The 18158-nt window shown below is 37.6% G+C and overlaps 1 protein-coding gene across 4 annotated transcripts in view; it reads right to left on the bottom strand.

Annotated features, from left to right (window-relative positions):
• Positions 1-18158, bottom strand: part of CREB1 (cAMP responsive element binding protein 1) — a 62729-nt gene that overhangs the window by 24419 nt on the left and 20152 nt on the right. For 3 of the 4 annotated variants that reach the window (XR_008627200.1, XM_055119984.1, XM_004601310.2), the window contains exons 2-4: positions 14083-14204; positions 5440-5586; positions 4578-4619 (exon numbers count right to left, since the gene is read on the bottom strand). Coding sequence is in view for 3 of the 4 variants with exons in the window: in XM_055119984.1 (XP_054975959.1) it covers positions 4578-4619; positions 5440-5586; positions 14083-14196 (303 nt within the window). In the remaining variant the exon portion in view is untranslated. The remainder of the gene's footprint in view (positions 1-4577; positions 4620-5439; positions 5587-14082; positions 14205-18158) is intronic. The other variant, XM_004601311.2, reaches the window with a different exon arrangement.

Below are 18158 nucleotides of genomic sequence, written 5' to 3'. Positions count from 1 at the left end.
TGCAGAGCCAGGAGTAACCCCTGTGCATCGCCAGGTGTGACCCAAAAAGCCAAAACAAACAAACAAACAAAAAAAGAACTGAGAACTGTAAAATCAATTCCTAGGACTAAAAAAAAAAAATTACTGTTTTTTCCCCCTCCTCAGACAATAGATATCAAGTCGAAATACTTTTGGCATGGCAGGAGAGGGAGGCCAACAGATTAAACACAGGCTTACATGCAGGAGGTGGGTGTGACCCTAACACCACATGGTCCTCTGCAGAGAGAGCATGGACTGCTAGTTATGACCACAAAACAAATAATGAAATTCTGGTAAATAAGAATCATAGTTTTATACTTAATAGATCATTAAAGATAAGCATATGGTGGGAGATAATACAGAACATGCTTGGTGTGAACTGAACCCAGGTTTGACTCCCTATATCACATGGTCTTGCAAGCAGGACTGGGTGCCGCCCTGGAGGCCTCTAGCACCACTGCACCCTTGGGCCCTGGTGCTGAACTGATAGCCTGAATGGACAAGAACTACCAGGGGAGTCCCCAGACCTCCTGAACATCACCTGGAAAGGTCCCTTTTGCCCCAAATAAACATATGAAAAATTATAACCCAGCTGTAGTCTCGCAGATTATCATCACAATCTACTGGGAGAGCCCCCTTCTCTGGTGTTCAGCTCTTCAAACATTAAATATTTTCTGACAGTATAAAGAGTTGTACTTATAAGTACTCATAGGTACCATCCTTGTGAGATCAGATTTATAACATAGGGAGACTTATTTTTTAACTCATTGATGAATAAATCTATATAAAAAAGATCTCCAAAGATTTTTGTTCGACAGACCTTGTGAATAAGAGTTTACATAAGCATATATTTGCTGATAATTTTTAAGCAAGGTACACATAATAAAATATAATTATAAACTACTTTTTAAAAGTTCTTGGGTAACACCCAGCAATGATCAGGGGTTACTCTTGGCTCTGTACTCAGGAATTACTCCTAGCCTTGCTCAGGGATTGCCCATAGGGGTTGCTGGTTGCAAGGGCCTTACCTGATGTACTATATTTTTCAGGCTCCATTAAAAAATTTCTTAAAGATAAGTCATGTAGGGCTAGAGAGAGGGCTCAAAAGGGCTGAGCATATGCTTTGGATACATGGTCTCCCAAGCACCGTTGGAAGCAAGCCCTGAGCACAGAACAGAGGGTGGCACTGTTATGTACGTCCTACACACCAAAGATACCGAATGATCAAACATTTACTTTTCCATAGTAGTATTACAGGATTAAATATGTGGCATTTAAACATTTAATATTTTGCAGGTTATTTAAAAACCTGATTTTAAGCTTCAGCTTTATAAAATGAGATTCAAAGTATGTTTCAGTGGAAAAAAGAGAATATTACGTAGAAATAAAATTAAGTGCATTTTTGGCTGAGTCTACTAAATGAAACATACTTTTCTCAACCAATTATACCAGGTTTTGATAAGACTGATCTAGGGTATTTATTTTTCTGGTTCTAAATCATTATTTATGTAATAGAAAATGCTAACATTTTGTATTTTAGAAAATTTCTGAGTTTATAGGCAATTAATGTTTTCTTACAAATGAAAAAATAAAACTTTTCTAAATTTCTTTTCAAAATGTTCTCCCTACATCTTAAGTTACTTTCAAAACCATTACACTCCCCAGCATTGTTAATGTCACTTTCTCCTTGAAAGGGTAGTTGAAATGCATTTTTTTCCCCAAAAATTTATTTGGAAATATATCTTTTGTATTTGTCATACCATATATCAGAAATATCAGTGTTCAACTGTCTTCGTAAAAAGCATCTCATCTTTAAGTCAAATCACTTCTAAATGCTTTGCTATACACATAATTACCACTGAGTTTCTATGCTGCTAAGATTTTTATCATTGTTTCCACCATTTCATACCCAGCCTCGCTTCCTCTTGTTAACTATTTGAGCTAAATCTTCTTGTTTTTCTTGATGCACAAAACATTCTCACTTCTGGGCCCTTAGATGTAGTTTTAATATTTGTGTGACTTGGTTTCACTGCCTTCTAGTCTGTTTTCTTTATTACCCTAAATAAAGAGTAACACCCTATCCTTTTCTCGTACATCAATGATCTTCCCAGCACTTATTTTACTTTCTCATTGTCTCTCTTCAACGAAATGTGAGCTTCATGAGAATACGGAAGTATTATTTGTTCACTGCTGTCTTTCATGGCACCTAGAACAACGACCAGCACATAGCATATGATCAACAAAAATTTACTGAAGTGGGGCCAGAGTGAAAGTACAGCAGGCAGGGTATTTTGCCTTGCACACAGCTAACCTGGGTTTGATACCCAGCATCCCAAATGGTGTCTCCTGAGTACTGCCAGGAGTAAACTTGTGCACAGCTGTGTGTGACCTAACCCCCGCCAAACCAGGAAAGGGCAGATACAATACTTCAAGATAAAATAATCCATAAATCCTGTTTCACATGTTAAATTACATTATATTAAAATGAGGCCAGATTAACAATGAGAAAAGCCAAGGATGATATGAACTTCCATACTTTATGCTTTAACTCCCATTATTCTTGTGACTCACATAACCTGTGATATATGATTAATGAAAAACCATACATGAAATATTAACACAACTTAGTTTAATACTCAACATTAGAAAATATAAGCAAAAGTCCTGAGATCTTCTTAGAAATGATCTAGATTATTTATTTTCTTGCATCCAGAAGAATTTTCTTGCATCTGTTCATTATAAACTATTTCTTAGTTACTAATGCTAATCACTGTTAATCAAATGACATAAGCATTAAAGTTTACAGGTTTCCATGGTTTAAATTTACAGGTTTAAATTCCTTTAAAGAATTTATTATAGTATTTATAGAATTCAAGCATTCATTTTAAAAGCATAGGTAACTGTCACAGGAAAGCTTATGCCTGAAAAGATCAATATGTATTTCTATAAATGGCCTTAGAACTTCAGGTCCGAGCTATTTGGCCATATATTAATATTCAAATTAAGAATATAATCAATAAATGTCACATGTTATAACCAAAAATTATAATGTCCACAAATTTTGTGGCTAGTAAGTTTTATGTTTGTATAAAAGGACCTCTAACTATAAATAAAAAAGAAAAAGTAAAGGGTAATGTGAGGTCATTTGGCTTATTAATGACTAAACTGTTTCTGGAATTTAGGTCTCCTAATTTGTAGGTTAAGTTCTTTCAACAATTATTATGAGGAAGATAAGAATGGGATTTAGTAATACATATGGTTAAGGAGCACAGTAAGCGAATATTCAATGAATGAAATAGAAACTGACACAAAGGATGGAGATTATTATCATAGTCAGCATGATTCCAGGGAAATTTCAAATTCCCAGGTCTTTATCTGGACAACACCGGCCCATTCCCAACCAACTGCAGTACAGAAATTCAATTTGACAATTTCATGTGAAAACTTTTTTTTGTTTTAAGCATCTAAGCAAATCAAAGCTACAAAGACAGAATAAAGCAGAAGTGGGTTACAATATCTCAACAGTATAGTAAGGCTGACAAAATCTAACATGTCATTAGATGACATTAATAAACGTTTTCAGACACAAGAGGCACTTCTTTAGTCAGACTGCAAAAACAAAACCACCACAGACAAGAGGAAGAGGGAGAAAAACTATAGCATTCAATAAATGGCTGAAGAAAAATGGGAGTTTTTTGGGTCTGGATTTTTTTTTTCTTAATTAAGAGAAATGAAGAGACAAGGAGGAGGAAGCAATCCAACAGAAAATTTGTGAAAACTTGCTTTTCTGGGGCTGCAGTGATAGCACAGAGTGTAGGACGTTTGTCTTGCACACGGATGACCTGGGTTTGATTCCCAGCATCCCATATGATCCCCTGGATACCGCCAGGAGTAATTCCTGAGTGCAAAAGCCTGGAATAGCCCCCTGTGCATTGCTGGGTGTGACCCAAAAAGCCAAAAAATAAACCAACAGCAACAACAAAACAAAACAAAAAAAACCTTGCTTTTCTACTTTTCAATGGCAGAACTGGGACAAGATAAACAGTTTTAGAAAACTGTTCACCACAGGGAAGAATACCTTTTCCTTTCCCTTTCCCTTCCCTTTTCATGATTTCCCTTTCCTGTCATACTAGTAGATGCACAGGTATTACTCCTAGCTCTGCACTCAGGAATTATTCCTGGCAGTGCTCAGGGGACCACATGGGATGCTGGGAATTACACCCAAGTTTGAGGAGTGCAAAGCAAACACCCTACCCATTAACTGTACTATTTCTCCGGCTATAACAAAGCTTCCTTTCTCTGGAAGTGTTTGAGTAATGCTAGACTACTATGTAGAGAAGAGAGTAATATAGCAGGAAAGAAATTAATAGAATAAAATTAATAGAATAAGGGGCTGGGTAAATAGTAAGCTTGATCTAGACTTAGAAGATCTGTAAGAAGACTTTCAAATCTTGAAACTTCATTTTCATACAGAAAGACAAAGACACAAAGAGTAATTTCTCAGCTTCCTTTCAAGAAAAAAAAAATAGTCCTCTCCATATCTAGGACCTAGGACTCACCTGAGTTCCAGAGAAAATTCTTTTTAAGTCCTTACAGGAAGACTGTGAAGCAAAAAATATGAAACGGAGGCTGGGGTTATGGCCTACTTACTATTCAAGGTGTTTTTTCCCCCTTTCTGTCAATAAGTTCAGTGCAAAGATGTATTAAATGCTAGGTTTCCTACACGTTATGCAGGAAACTTCAGAAAGCTACAGTACTGGGCCGGAGTAATAGTACAGTATGTAGCATGTGACAGTACAGCAGGCACAGTGCTTGCTTTGCACACAGCTGATTCGAGTTCAATCCCTGGCAACCCATATGGTCCCCTTAGCCCCTGAGCCAGGAGTAATTTTGTAATTCCTGAGTGCAGAACCAGGAGTAACTCTGAGCAGTACTAGGTATGAGCCAAAAACAAAACAAAAAATAAAATAAAATAAAGAGAAAGCTATAGTACCTTTATTCCCATGAGAATCCAACCCAAATGAACAATCTTGCCAAAGAATAAGAGACCATGTGTAACAGAGCCCTTGAACTTCATCATGTACTTTCCAAATATATCATTATTTTGAAATTGTATAATTTAATTTAAAAACTAAAAACATAATTTTACAAATGCTTTATGTGATCACTAAGTTCAGCTGGGCCAAAAACAGCTGGAAATGATCCCTAGGCTCCCAAGCACTGCCAGGGAGCAGTCCTCTCTCCAAAAAAAGTACTTTAAAAATAAGTATCTCTTCTTGTGTACATATGTTCCTATGTGTAAGATGAACTATACAGACACAGGCATTCAAAATAAACTCTCAGCTAGGGTCCCTATTTTCATTAATTAGTGAAACATATAGTTATAAACAATAATTATAGAAGAACTTTTTATATACATACCTGAACTGTCTGGACTTGTGGAGACTGAATAACTGATGGCTGGGCCGCCTGAATAACTCCATGGACTTGAACTGTTTGCCCATTGGGCAGCTGTACTAAGGTTACCGTGGGAGCAGATGATGTTGCATGAGCAGCTGGCATAGATACCTGCGGTGTTAGACACAGGGAAAAAAATTACCATCCTGAACTCCCCCAAGACTACTCACATTCAGTAGGAAGTAATTATTTAAAGCAGTAATGGGATGATTTTTTTTCACAAAATAAATATCCACTAGTGGGCCAGAGAGATAATACAGCAGGTAGGACACTTGCCATATATGTAGTCAACTCAAAGGGTTCAATACCTGGTACTACATATCGCACTACCAGGAGTGATCCCTGAGCACACGTCAAAAATAAGTCCTGAGCACATCTAGAGTGGCCCAAAAAAATCCAAAAATGAGGAAAAATAAAATTCATTGGTATTAAACTAGTGATTAAACATTCTTTTTAAAAGAGCTACAGACCTACCCTAAACTATCCTCCCCATAACACACATAACTTTTAATTTCTCACAAATGCAAAAGAAAAAATTATTTTAGTATGTTATCAAAATAATGTAATACTAGCTCATTCCTTTGAACACTAAGGGTACATTACTGAATTGAGTTTTAAGTGTTCCCACCTATATTTTGTTCATAGCCAATTTGTCATGCTCTTACTGAAGAAATCAAGTCAGTATAGTAAGAATTATCTTCATTTCAGAAACAGAAATAATAAGCACTCAAAGAAATTAAGACACTTGCCCAAAGTCAGGAAATATGCTAGGTAGCCTTTCTTTATAACATTATATGTATTTCAGACATTTTCTAAAACCTAGTTGCTCTCAATTTTACCAAATTGACCTCCTATGCATGACCTCCTAAAAACTAACCTGTAACTTGTAATATACAGCAAAATTTTTAAAGCTAAACTAGTAAGACTTTTCATTGAAACAGTCTCAATGGTTATTATAAATGGAAACTTTCTAGCATTTCTTTAAAAAATTGAACAATTGATAGTTTAATAACTTATTTTCCTCTGAAAGGGAAAAAGGAGAACTGAAAGTATAAGATAGACCAATTTGCAGGACCAGAGCCATAGTGTGGCAGGTAAGGGGCATGCTTTACACATGGTTGACCTGGGTTCAATCCCTAGCACCGAAAATGGCTCCCCCAAGTCCCTCCAGGAGTGATTCCTGAGCACAGAGCCAAGAATAACCCTGAGTACTGCTGGGTGTGGCCCCGAAACAAAAATAAAAATAAACACGGTTTTCCCGTGAGACACAATACAGGCAAGTTTTATGAATCATTGTCTAATTAAAAGACCTCTTAAACTAAACATGTATATCAAGCACTATTTATTATTCCTATGCTTGAATACATTTTAGAATAGAAACTTAATTTGTTCACTCTATAAACAGTGACTGGAGACTTATGTGCCAAGAATTTTAGTTGAAACTAAAATTACAAAACTGAAACTATAAAAATGAGAAAGACAGGTCCCAAGATAAAGAGGGATGTGCAATAGTTCAAATCCACTGGAGCAAATAAGTGTGTCACTCTATAAAGTACTTGATCTGGGGAGAGATCAAGTAACAAAAGTAGTGAGTGGCTGGCTGGGGTAGTCATGAAAAAAAAATCATATTATGTCGCATTAAAGAACTTGCATTTTATTCTAAAGGTGATTGGGAAAGACAACAAAGGACATCTCAACTCCTGAAAATATGGTGAGATTTGCATTTTAATATAAACTAGTGGTAGTGTGAAAGTAGAAAAATTGAGGAAGGAAACAAACTGAGAAAGTCTATGTAATTAATTAGGATGTTAAGAAAAAATACAGAAATAAAGTACTAATTTTGATAGGGGTGGGAATGAGAAGTGATTTAATGAAAATTCAGGAGACCAGAAAGGGCTTTATGAATGACCTGGTGAAGAGATGAGAGAGGAATCAAGAGTGAACCATATTTTGTGTTTGAGAATGAAACAGAGAGAACAAGAAGGAAAAGCTTCCAGAAGCTTACGGTAGTGGTAGAAGATGGATTGATGTGACATCTATGTTTACCAGGCAGTTAAATATGTGATTCTGAAGCTTAGAGCAAAGACCTTTTTTCAAAATAGAGGTTAAAACCATGAACTTTCATCCTTGAGTCTGGAAATTCTTTCTTATTAATTACTTTCAGATGAAACACTTGTAAGTGTTGCTTTCACCTAATTCTGTAAGTGCGGCCCATAAAACCTCTACTGAAGTTATATAGGGTATCTGTTTATAAAACCTAAAATCTCTGGTGAACCCAAGGATATTCTTTTTCCTACATTAAAATTAGAGAAGCATAACCTTAAGTTACTCAGAGCATTTCAAATAAATTTCATAGAAAAGCTCCCCTAATGTCTAATATAATTATTATGTGTTCTGAACATCCTCTAGGGTGGATATAACAAGCGAATACAATGAATAATCCTTTTTCTACCCTAATCACTCTCCCTAATAGCAACTGATTATAAGTTTATAAAGTACAGGCACAAAAATGAGACAAAAATTACTGATTTACTACCCCTCTGAGCTCATCTGTTACTATTTTTGCTTTAAATGTAGCCCTTTTAAGGATATATACGTACACTTTTCTTCTCTCATTCTTTTTTTTTTATTAGTTTATTTTTAATTAGAGAGTCATCGTGAGGGTAGTTACAGATCCATACATCTTTGTGCTCATGTTTCCCCCATACAAAGTTCGATAACCCATCCCTTCACCAGTGCCCATTCTCCACCACCAGTAAACCCAACATCCCTCCCCCGCTCCCCAGTCCCGTCTCCCCCCACCCCACCCTGCCACTATGGCAGGGTATTCCCTTTTGTTCTCTCTCTCTGATTAGGTGTTGTGGTTATGCAATAAAGGTGTTGAGTGGCCATTGTGTTCAGTCTCTAGTCTGTATTAGGCCCGCATCACCCTTCCCCCACATGACCTCCGACCACATTTTACTTGGTGGTCCCTTCCCTGAGTTACCCAGAATGAGAGACCAGCCTCCAAGCCATGGAGACAACCTCCTGGTACTTATTTCTACTATTCTTGGGCGTTAGTCTTATAGTCTATTATTCTATATTCCACAGATGAGTGCAATCTTTCTATGTCTGTCTCTTTCTGACTCATTTCACTTAGCATGATACTTTCCATGTTGATCCACTTATATGCAAACGTCATGACCTCATTTTTTCTAACAGCTGCATAGTATTCCATTGTATAGATGTACCAGAGTTTCTTCAACCAGTCATCTGTTCTAGGGCACTCGGGTTTTTTCCAGATTCTGGCCGTACACTTAATTTTTAAAACACAGTATAAGACATTTTCTCTTTCAAATCCACTTACGTTATTCCATACTAATAATGTTCTTTAGTAGTTGTAATGACTGTATAATAGTAAAAATTTTGTTCTTAATAAGTACATATTACTGATGTTTACTTTTTTATTTGCCTATTAGAATGGTTCACTTGTCATTATTAAACCCATTAAGAAAAATACACCTCTATCAAAACCTCCACTTTTTAAGAAAAAGAGTCTCTATATTGCTATAAAGTCCTGTAAAAAACACATAAAATGAATCATCTCATTAGTTTTACATATCTTCCTTTACAGAGCAGGATAAATCTGTTTTTCTCTGTTTATTGACTAAATTACAATTTTAAAATTTGTCAATTTTATTTTTAGTGTTAAAGAGTTGCAATAAAAATTTTTTACTTCAAAAGCATGGACCAGAGAAAAAGTATAGTGGCCCGGCGCTTGCCTTGCAGCTGACCTGGTTGGATTCCTTGCCCTGCATCTGGTCCTTTGAGCACATCCAGGAGTCATCCCTGAGTGCATTCCTGAGTGCAGAGTCAGGAGTACCCCCTGAGCATCACCAGGTGTGGCCCCCCAAACAAACAAACAATTAAAAGGAAGAGAGAAAAAAAGAAAAACACAGCACATGTTGTATATGTTAAGGATGGAATGAACAAGTGACAAAAGTATGTAATTAGAAATAAAAAAAAAAAGCAAATGGGTACTAATATTCCTTTATGTTGCTCCATCCTTAAAAATTCCCAGTGCCAGAGGGTGGTCTGATAAAGATGGCAAAATGAACATATGCATATAATTATGCTCCCTCCTGAATCACTAATTAAACTTTATGAACTTGATTTTGTTTTTATAGGCATAATCATATGATCATAAAAGAATGTAAAAAAAATAGTTTGAGAGACTGGAAAGCAGATGGTTGAACGGTAATGAATTTGAACACCTCAGAAGGCTGATTCACGAGGCAAAGACAAAGTTTGATTTGCAACACAAAATCCTCCGGAGGCTCAAGACATATGGGCACCCTGGAACGTGAAGTGAAGGAGAAGTCCAAAATAGGCTGGTCGGAGCTGTGAGAAGCAATCAGATACTCTTCATAACCATCTATAGAGGAACAAGCTAATCCCCACCCTGACAGAAGACTTATTTTCTGGATTGAGGGGCCTCTTAACTACCCAGTACCAGGCATCACTGAAGGTGGCAGGGAGGGGGCAAGGGGATTTCCTAAATCTCAGCCCTCTTCTTTCACTTGGCTTCCTGGCCTCTCACCTACAAGCAGAGCCTGAGTAAAGCTTACTTGGGGAACCTGACCAACCACAAGTGAAAGACAACTTAAAAGATACTGACCTTGTGCCCACCACACACAACTAGAGGGCAATTCTCACAGCTTGGAGTTGGTGGGAACTTTCAATACAGCAGTTTGTCCCTTACTTTCAAACCTGAGCAGAAAGCCACAAACTAGCAAATATTTGAGGAAAGTCTCTAATATAAAAGATAGAGATCAAATGAAACACAAGGGAGTATACACGAAACAATAGAGAATATCTGCAAAAAGAAAACTCAAATCTCACCAGTATTCTCAAAGATAAAGAGAAAATAGTGCTTTTGTGAAATATAGATACTACTAAAACCAAAAAGCGCTATTCAGGAAAAAAGAATGATCCTGGAAACATGAAAAGAGAAATAAAGTTCAACAATTTATAGAGTGCTATAGAATGGGAACTGAGTAAATCTTCCAAAAAGCAAAACAAAAATACAAAATGTAAATTGTCCTAAACTTAAAATAACTGCATCTTAAGAATCCTACTAAAAGAGAAAAAAAGCACTGTCACCAAATAATTTAAAGAAGTTGCCCAGAATTCATGAGAAGATTTTTCTACTGTAGAACAGCTAACTGAATACACTGCCCAATGGAAGAAAACTGACCCAAACCAATCTAAATAATGAAATACTGAAGCATCATAAACATGGGAGATTTATTAGATACCTGGTATAAAAATTAAGAAAAAGACTGTCTTTCAATAATACAAGAAGTTAACTGTGTATGAAAACTTCACAATTTGAAAGCAAAATGATTTCTTGTTGACAAATTCTGTACCTAAGTAAGACTCAACACAGTCTCAAGGATTTACTGAAAAACACGCTATATTATACCAAGGATGCAAAGTTCACAAATGAAAGGTGAAAGAATTTTCCACAATGATGCTACACAACAGACCAGACAGAAAGAACGGTGTGACCCATGATAATAAGACAGTTGGGGTTGGAAAGATAGTACAGTAGGTAGGGCACTTGCTTTGCATGCAGCCTTCCCCGATTTAATCCCCAGCATTCTATACGGTCCCCTGAACACTGCCAGGAGTGATTCCAGAGTGCAGAGTCAGGAGTAACCCCTGAGTGTACCTCTGGGTGTGCCCTCCTTCCACCTCAAAAAAAGATATTATTAGGGTTGTTGTCACCCAAACATCTAATGGAATTAAAACTTCTTTTCACCATAGCTTGTTGCTTGGATGAGTTAAGTTTCTCCTCTCTGTATATGCTTAACTTGACCACATATTAATAAAATCTTGGCTCTTTCCCTTTGTTCTATTCCTGCGTCATCTGTAATTCATCCCCAAAGATCTCAGCTTTGCCTTACTCATGAGAGCTGGAGATGAAGCTGGTGACCTTAAGACAAAAAACATTGCAATTTACATACTGTACACTAATTCTGCTGGAGATCCAGTCTATGGCCTACATTTCAGTTCTACATAGTAATCACCAGTGGTTACTCTTCAAAACCCACTCCTACTCAGTGACTCCGCTAAAAAGGCTCTTAAATTCTTGGAAAGTTGGTGCTAAATATTATAGAGCCTATGCCAGGATTGTTTTCTCATAGAAGTCTTCTTTTCAAAGTAATATTATTGAACTCCAACTGATGGGTTCATAGTTACCAACTATATGTAATTAGCTGTCAATTAAGTGAAATGTTTGAGGGAAAGCTCATGAATAACAAAAGAAAACAAATAACCTCAGAGACTCAATGCTTAAAATAAAAACAAAAATCAAAGAATTGTGAATAAAAATGAAATAGTTAAAATATATTGGAAGCAGCATAAATAAAATATACTGGAAATAAAAAATAATCTTGGGGGTGGAAAAAAAAATCTTGATATTAACTTATCAACATGTTGCATTCCTTAAACTTACCCTTTCATGTATCTATACCGCTCGAAAAATCTGTATGAATTTAAGGTATTTAAAGGTTTTAAAATTAATTCTTTAAATCAATTGAGGGTTTTTACCCTTAAGAAAATATATCCATCATTTATAAGGTTTTTAATTTTTAATCATGTCACTACAGACATTGTAATGTAAAATGTACTCATTATAATATTGAATTAATATTAACACTTCTAAAACTAGGCTAATATATGAATATAAAATGAAGTTTTAAGCTGGAGAAATACTACAGTGGGTAGAGTGCTTGCCTTGCACACAGCCAACCCAGACAGATCCAATCCCTGGCACCCCATATGGTCACCTGAGCCACTAGGAGTGATTCCCAAGTACAGAGCCAGGAATAACTCCTGAGCATCACCAGTTGTGGCCCAAAAACACAGAGGAGAGAGGAAAGAGAAAAGAAGAGAGAGGAGAAAGTGAGGAGAGAGGAGAGATAAATAAGAGGAGAGAGGATAACATTGGGTTTGTCCTTTCAGCCTTGCTACAGGGAACTTAGTTTACCTTAAAGCAATGTCCTTTCTGTATGGACACAGGAAGACAGTTAATATTATGCTTTGTAACTTGGGAGCTGATTGACTCCAATGAGTATTTACTCCTGAGCATCTGCTTTCAACTCAGCTGCCCTTAGTTCCTAGTACCCCAAAAAGCAGGGTCCCAATGAGGGATGGAATGGATCCAGGGCAAGCTGGGAACTACCCTGGCATCAAAATGGGCAAGGCCAAAGCGCCACAATACTCAACTATAAGTTGAGAGCATGGCCATAGACAAATGCTGTCATGATCCAAAAGTAACAACGAGACTAGGACCCTACTGGGGTTAGGAAGGCTAACCTGGCCTGAGGACTGTGGTCTGGAATATATGAATGTGCTCAGGACAAACCAAATTTTAAGTTTGATGTATCCCTTATTGTGCTCATACAGAATGACATTGCTAGAAATATTAGAAGTAGATTTACTACAACTATTTAAGTGGATTACTAGCTGAGGAAAGAAGAAAGCAACACACCCTGGATGAGATCTCCTAGTAATCTGGAGTAATCTCTTTAGAAGATATCTTGTTAATCTCCTGGAGGAGTGGTCTTACCCCTCTTTGTTGATTTGTTAATGTTCAACCCACCTTTGTGTCACCACTCTATGTGATTGCTATATAAACTAAGACCGTAAAAGAAGTAAGGGAGAAGACACAGAAGCAGAGGAGAAGACACAGAAAAAGGAAGAGAAGACACAGAAGCAAAGCGAAAGGCAAGAGAATCAGGGAGTCACTGGAACCAGAAGCAGAAGAAAGAAAGAGCACAAATCGAGTGAGAGAGTCAAAGTGAGAGCGAGTGCGGCTCCAGAGAGAGAAGCAGAAGGGCCCAGAGATTGAAGCAGAAGGGCTCAGAGGGAGACTGGAAGAAGAGAGGTTGGAAGAGACCATAGGAAAGACAACAGAGACAGAGAGGTTGGAAGAGACCAGAGGAGAGACTACAGAGACAGAGTCAGAGATAGAGAGACAGAGAGAAGAGAGCACAGCGGCACACACAGAAGCAGAGCACAAGGAGGAGCCATCCCGATCTGGTCCATACACAGCGGCTCAAGAGCACCAATCAAGCATTCTCATCGAGCGGTGAGAGAGAGAGAGAGAGCGCCATCCCGAGAGCCCATGAACAACACACACATATCACCCCTTCCACATGCACACGCGCTTTTGTATTTTTTACAGGAGAAGAGAGGGTGAGAGGAAGAGAAAGAAAGAGAGAGGGGGGGAGAGAAAAATGAACTTTTATATTCTAAGAATATATCTCTCATTCTATGTATACCTCTGTAATAAAAGTGAACCTTGTCTAAAATAAATTCCTTGGGGCCAGAGAGGCAGTACAGAGGTTAAGGCATGTGCTTTGCACATAGCCAACTGCAGTTTGAACCCAGCATCACATAGGGTCCCCTAAACACCACCAAAAGTGACCTCTGCACACAGAGCCAGGAGTAAAGCCTGAGCACAGCTAAGTATGGCCCATATCCCCCCACACGAAAAATAAAAAATATTTTTCTTAGAAGAGACAAAAAATTGTAATCGCTCCACAGATTATTTGATACCTGGGCTAAGGTGGCGATCTGTGGCTGGGCTTGAACTGTCATTTGCTGGTTTTCAGCTTCTGTTACAGCTGCATCTCCACTCTGCTGGTTTTCTGCTCCAGATTCCATGGTCATTTAGTCACCTATAACAATATGGAAGAGTGTTACATGCACTACAGTGCTTCCCGGTTTGTAATTATAAAGGCAAGTTTCAGTCATAAATAGGTGTATGTGGTGGTTAGTTAGCAAATGCACTCAGGTATCTAGTTAGAATATAGCTTAAATTATTTACAAATTTGTCCAAATTTGCTGCTGTGAAGTTTCCATCCCTTCATCACTGTATCACCATCATCCTGTCATTCATCGATTTGCTCGAGCGGGTGCCAGTAATGTCTCCATTCGTTCCTGTTGCGTGCTAGTGTAGCCCAATGGCATATTGGGGGCCCTTTCAGGGTCAGGGGAATGAGGACTGTCGTTACTGGTTTTGGCTTACTGAGTACTCCACGGGTAGCTTGCCAGGCTCTGCCATGCAGGACAGGCTCTTTTATGCAGTCCCTTCATAAAAAAAATTTTTTTTCCCTCTTCCCTTGCCATTACTCCATCTAGAGTTAAGGACTATTCTCTTCTATTAACCTCTCTTACTAACAATTAAGAGGAAAAACAGCAGTGAAGTTATACTTCAATTTATTATTAATCAGGTATGCAGGGAGGGCAAAGAACAGAACTGAGCTGATGACAGGTTTTATGAGAAGCTGGCTTTATACAGTATGGCTACCCCTGTCAGGATGCACCCTCCTGCAGGTGAAGAAACAAAAACATTAAGATACTTTCACTGAATGTTACTGATGGGCAACACAAAAATCAGCCCACGTTAAAAGTCCACGTTGTGGGTCTCAAGCTTGAAAGACGAGCTACGCAGCCACCGGGCCTTATTAGAGGTTCCATACACTAACAAAATTAGTTTTCACCCCATGTGTACTGTGCAACACTACACAAACATAATCACCCATAAAACACAAACCTTGAAAATTTTATAATTGCAAATTTTATTTAGTTAACAAAGGATGGACTTTTTAATTTGAACTCTTCTTTGCTAAGAACTTAGTATATCTATTGATAATCTGTCACTGGACAGCAACAAGTTAAGTGGACAATAATTCCTAGTATCAGGAGCTACAGAGGTTGAAGACATTTCGGAAAATTGGGAAAATGATCATGTTTAAAGTATTCACAACAAAAGGAATTCTTGTTTGTGTACTAGTTATCACCAATTAAGAAAAGGAATTAATAGTGATGGGACAACTACATTCCAGAAATAATACAATAACCTCAATGCTTTTCCAAAATTTGTTATTTATTTTGTAATTCTGAAATTGGCAGTCAAAGTTGTCATTGCTCATTTTAATTATTACATGCCACCAAAATGTGTCACATTCTAACATATTTTGCCATCTTTCACAGGATTCTATAAAAAGAACGTGTGTTACAACTGACAGTTAAAAATAAAGCATCTAAATGAGGACAAATAATTTAGCAATAAAAATCACAAAAGAGATGACAAAGGGAAATATTAGAAAATTCAAATACAAAATAATTTAAAACATTCATATGACAAAGCCACCAAAATATGAGTTAAAAAAATACCACATACAATTAGCATCATTAACATCTACAAAACAAAGAAACTACTAGTCAAACTTTCATTATTTGCTAATTCACAAATATACATTTGAGTATATTTTTTTTACAAAACCTAGAACTTTTTTACAAAATCAAATTAATGGATACAAATATCATTTAGGCAAATTAAAATAAAACCACAGCAAAAAATTAAAGCTTATCTCTGATAAAAGACAAACAGTAAGATGATGAGCTACAGAATATATTGTAGAATACCAAGGCATTTAAGTAAAAGAAAAAAAATAGAACCAGAGAGTGTGGGACCAGAGTGTGGGGCCAGAGAGATACTACAGCCGGCAAGGTACTGGCTTTGCACATGGTCAACCTGCTTTCTATCTCTCACATCCCATATCATTCCCAGAGTATTGTTAAGAGTGATTCCTGAGCGCAGAGCCAAGATTAACCCCAAGTGGTTAATAATAATCAAGTGTGGCTCCAAAAACCCCAAGGTATCAAAGGGGCAATTACCTAGGTTACCCTGAGCCCTAGATTATAGAAATGAGGACAGGAAAGGAAAGAAATCTAGAAGGAAAGAGGAGGGGATGGGAAGTAACATAGTGGGCCCCTAGTACATGGGTGGTTTAGAGGTGAGGTATGTGTGTATGTCTAAACCACAGAGCTCACAACACTGCAAGCAGGAGACCTGAACTTACAAATGTGCCTGGTAAGGAGGCAGGCTAAGGGCTGGGAGGAATCCAGAAGACACTGGTGGAATGTCACAAAAGTGGTGTTGCAACAGTGTATGCCTGAACCCCCATTCTGAACAACATTAGAGAGAGGTGGGGGAAAGAGGAAGAGAGAAAGAGAGAGAGAGAGAGAGAGAGAGAGAGAGAGAGAGAGAGAGAGGGGAAGGAAACAAACCAAGGTTAAAAAAAAGGAAAAAATAGTCAAAGTCTATTTATACACTAAACTGCAATAACTATGAAAAGAGGAAGATATGACAGAATTGTGTAGGATGATAACTTTCACCTTTTACTCTTTACATACTACAGTCTCAAAAAACCTTAATATTCTAAGTCATGGATAACATCGTGAAACTGCATGAATTTGAGACTAACAAAAACTTCAAATCCCTATTACATGCTTGGACATGCACATAACTGAATAAATTGGGTCTCTTAAGACTCTTGATCTTGGGGAAATACAAAGATACTGCCATTATATGCATGTATTTCATATTTACTATTACACTCCTTTAAATATTTTTGAGGGACAGAGAGAGCACAGTGTGCCTTGCACACAACCAACCTAGGTTTGATCCCAGCAACAAATACGGCCCCCAGCAATACCAGGAGTGATCCCTGAGCACAGAGACAAGAATAAGCCCTATGTGTGCCCCCAAAACAAACAACAACCAAAAATGTTAAGGAGGGGAGGGTAGTTTGGGTGACAGTGGTTTCAGGGCTACTCCCAGCACTGTGCCCAGGAGTGACCCCAGGCAGTGTTTGGGGAATCAAATGTAGTGTCAGGGATAGAACCAGGGCTGTCCACATGCAAGGCAAGCACCTTACCCTCCACCCCACATGCTATCTTTCTGGCCATATATTATATAGATATAATATAACTATATAATTATTATAATGGCATGTTATATATATTATAGATATATACTTCTAAAAAGAAGTACACGGAGCCAGAGTATAGTGCACTGGATAAGGCACTTGCCATGTGGCTAACCCCAGTTTTTCCCCTGGCAATGCATATGGTACTCCGAACATCATGAGGTGTGATCCTTGAGCACAGAGAGGCATAAACCCAATGGCTGTAGCCCCCAAACAAAGAACATAATACAACTTCAGTTAACTAGAATACTACAAACCACATTATTATTCAATATTCTTTCACATGGTGGAAGGTGTCTTTTATTCATTTATACTGTTGTGGTCATAACTGCTATAAATTGTATGCTTAATCATTTTTTTACTTAGTTTTCAAAGAGTATAGCCATTTTACCTTTCCAGCTTAGAAAACTTGCAAAAATTGCCAGTTAAAGTTGTATGTAGAACAATAAATGCTTCAATAGTATACAATAAGACAATAGATATTTTTAATGTTCATATAAACATCCCAGCAATTGTTGAATGAGTGTTTCAGTGACATTTGAAGCAAAATAAAAGGGCCAACAAATAGGAGAAAGGTAGAATTCCAAAACTGCCCTGAGAATAAATTAGATTTTGATAAATTTGAGGAAAAATAATTGTTTGTTTTTGCACTACAGCCGGCAGTGCTCGAGGTTTGCTCCTGGCTCTGCACATAGGTCAGTCCTGGAGCAGTCTGGAAGCCATACGGAGTGCCATGGATCGAGCCCACATCAGCCATGTGCAAGGCAAGCACACTGCTGTGCAAAGATAATTTTGGGGAGCTGGAGAGAGAGTACAGTGAATAGGGTGCCTGTCCTAGTACAAATGACCAGATTT

This window comes from Sorex araneus, chromosome X, assembly GCF_027595985.1.
Source record: "Sorex araneus isolate mSorAra2 chromosome X, mSorAra2.pri, whole genome shotgun sequence".
Classification (NCBI taxonomy): Eukaryota; Metazoa; Chordata; class Mammalia; order Eulipotyphla; family Soricidae; genus Sorex; species Sorex araneus.
Note: the sequence above shows the minus strand (reverse complement) of the source record. Positions and strands in the feature narration are given on the sequence as shown.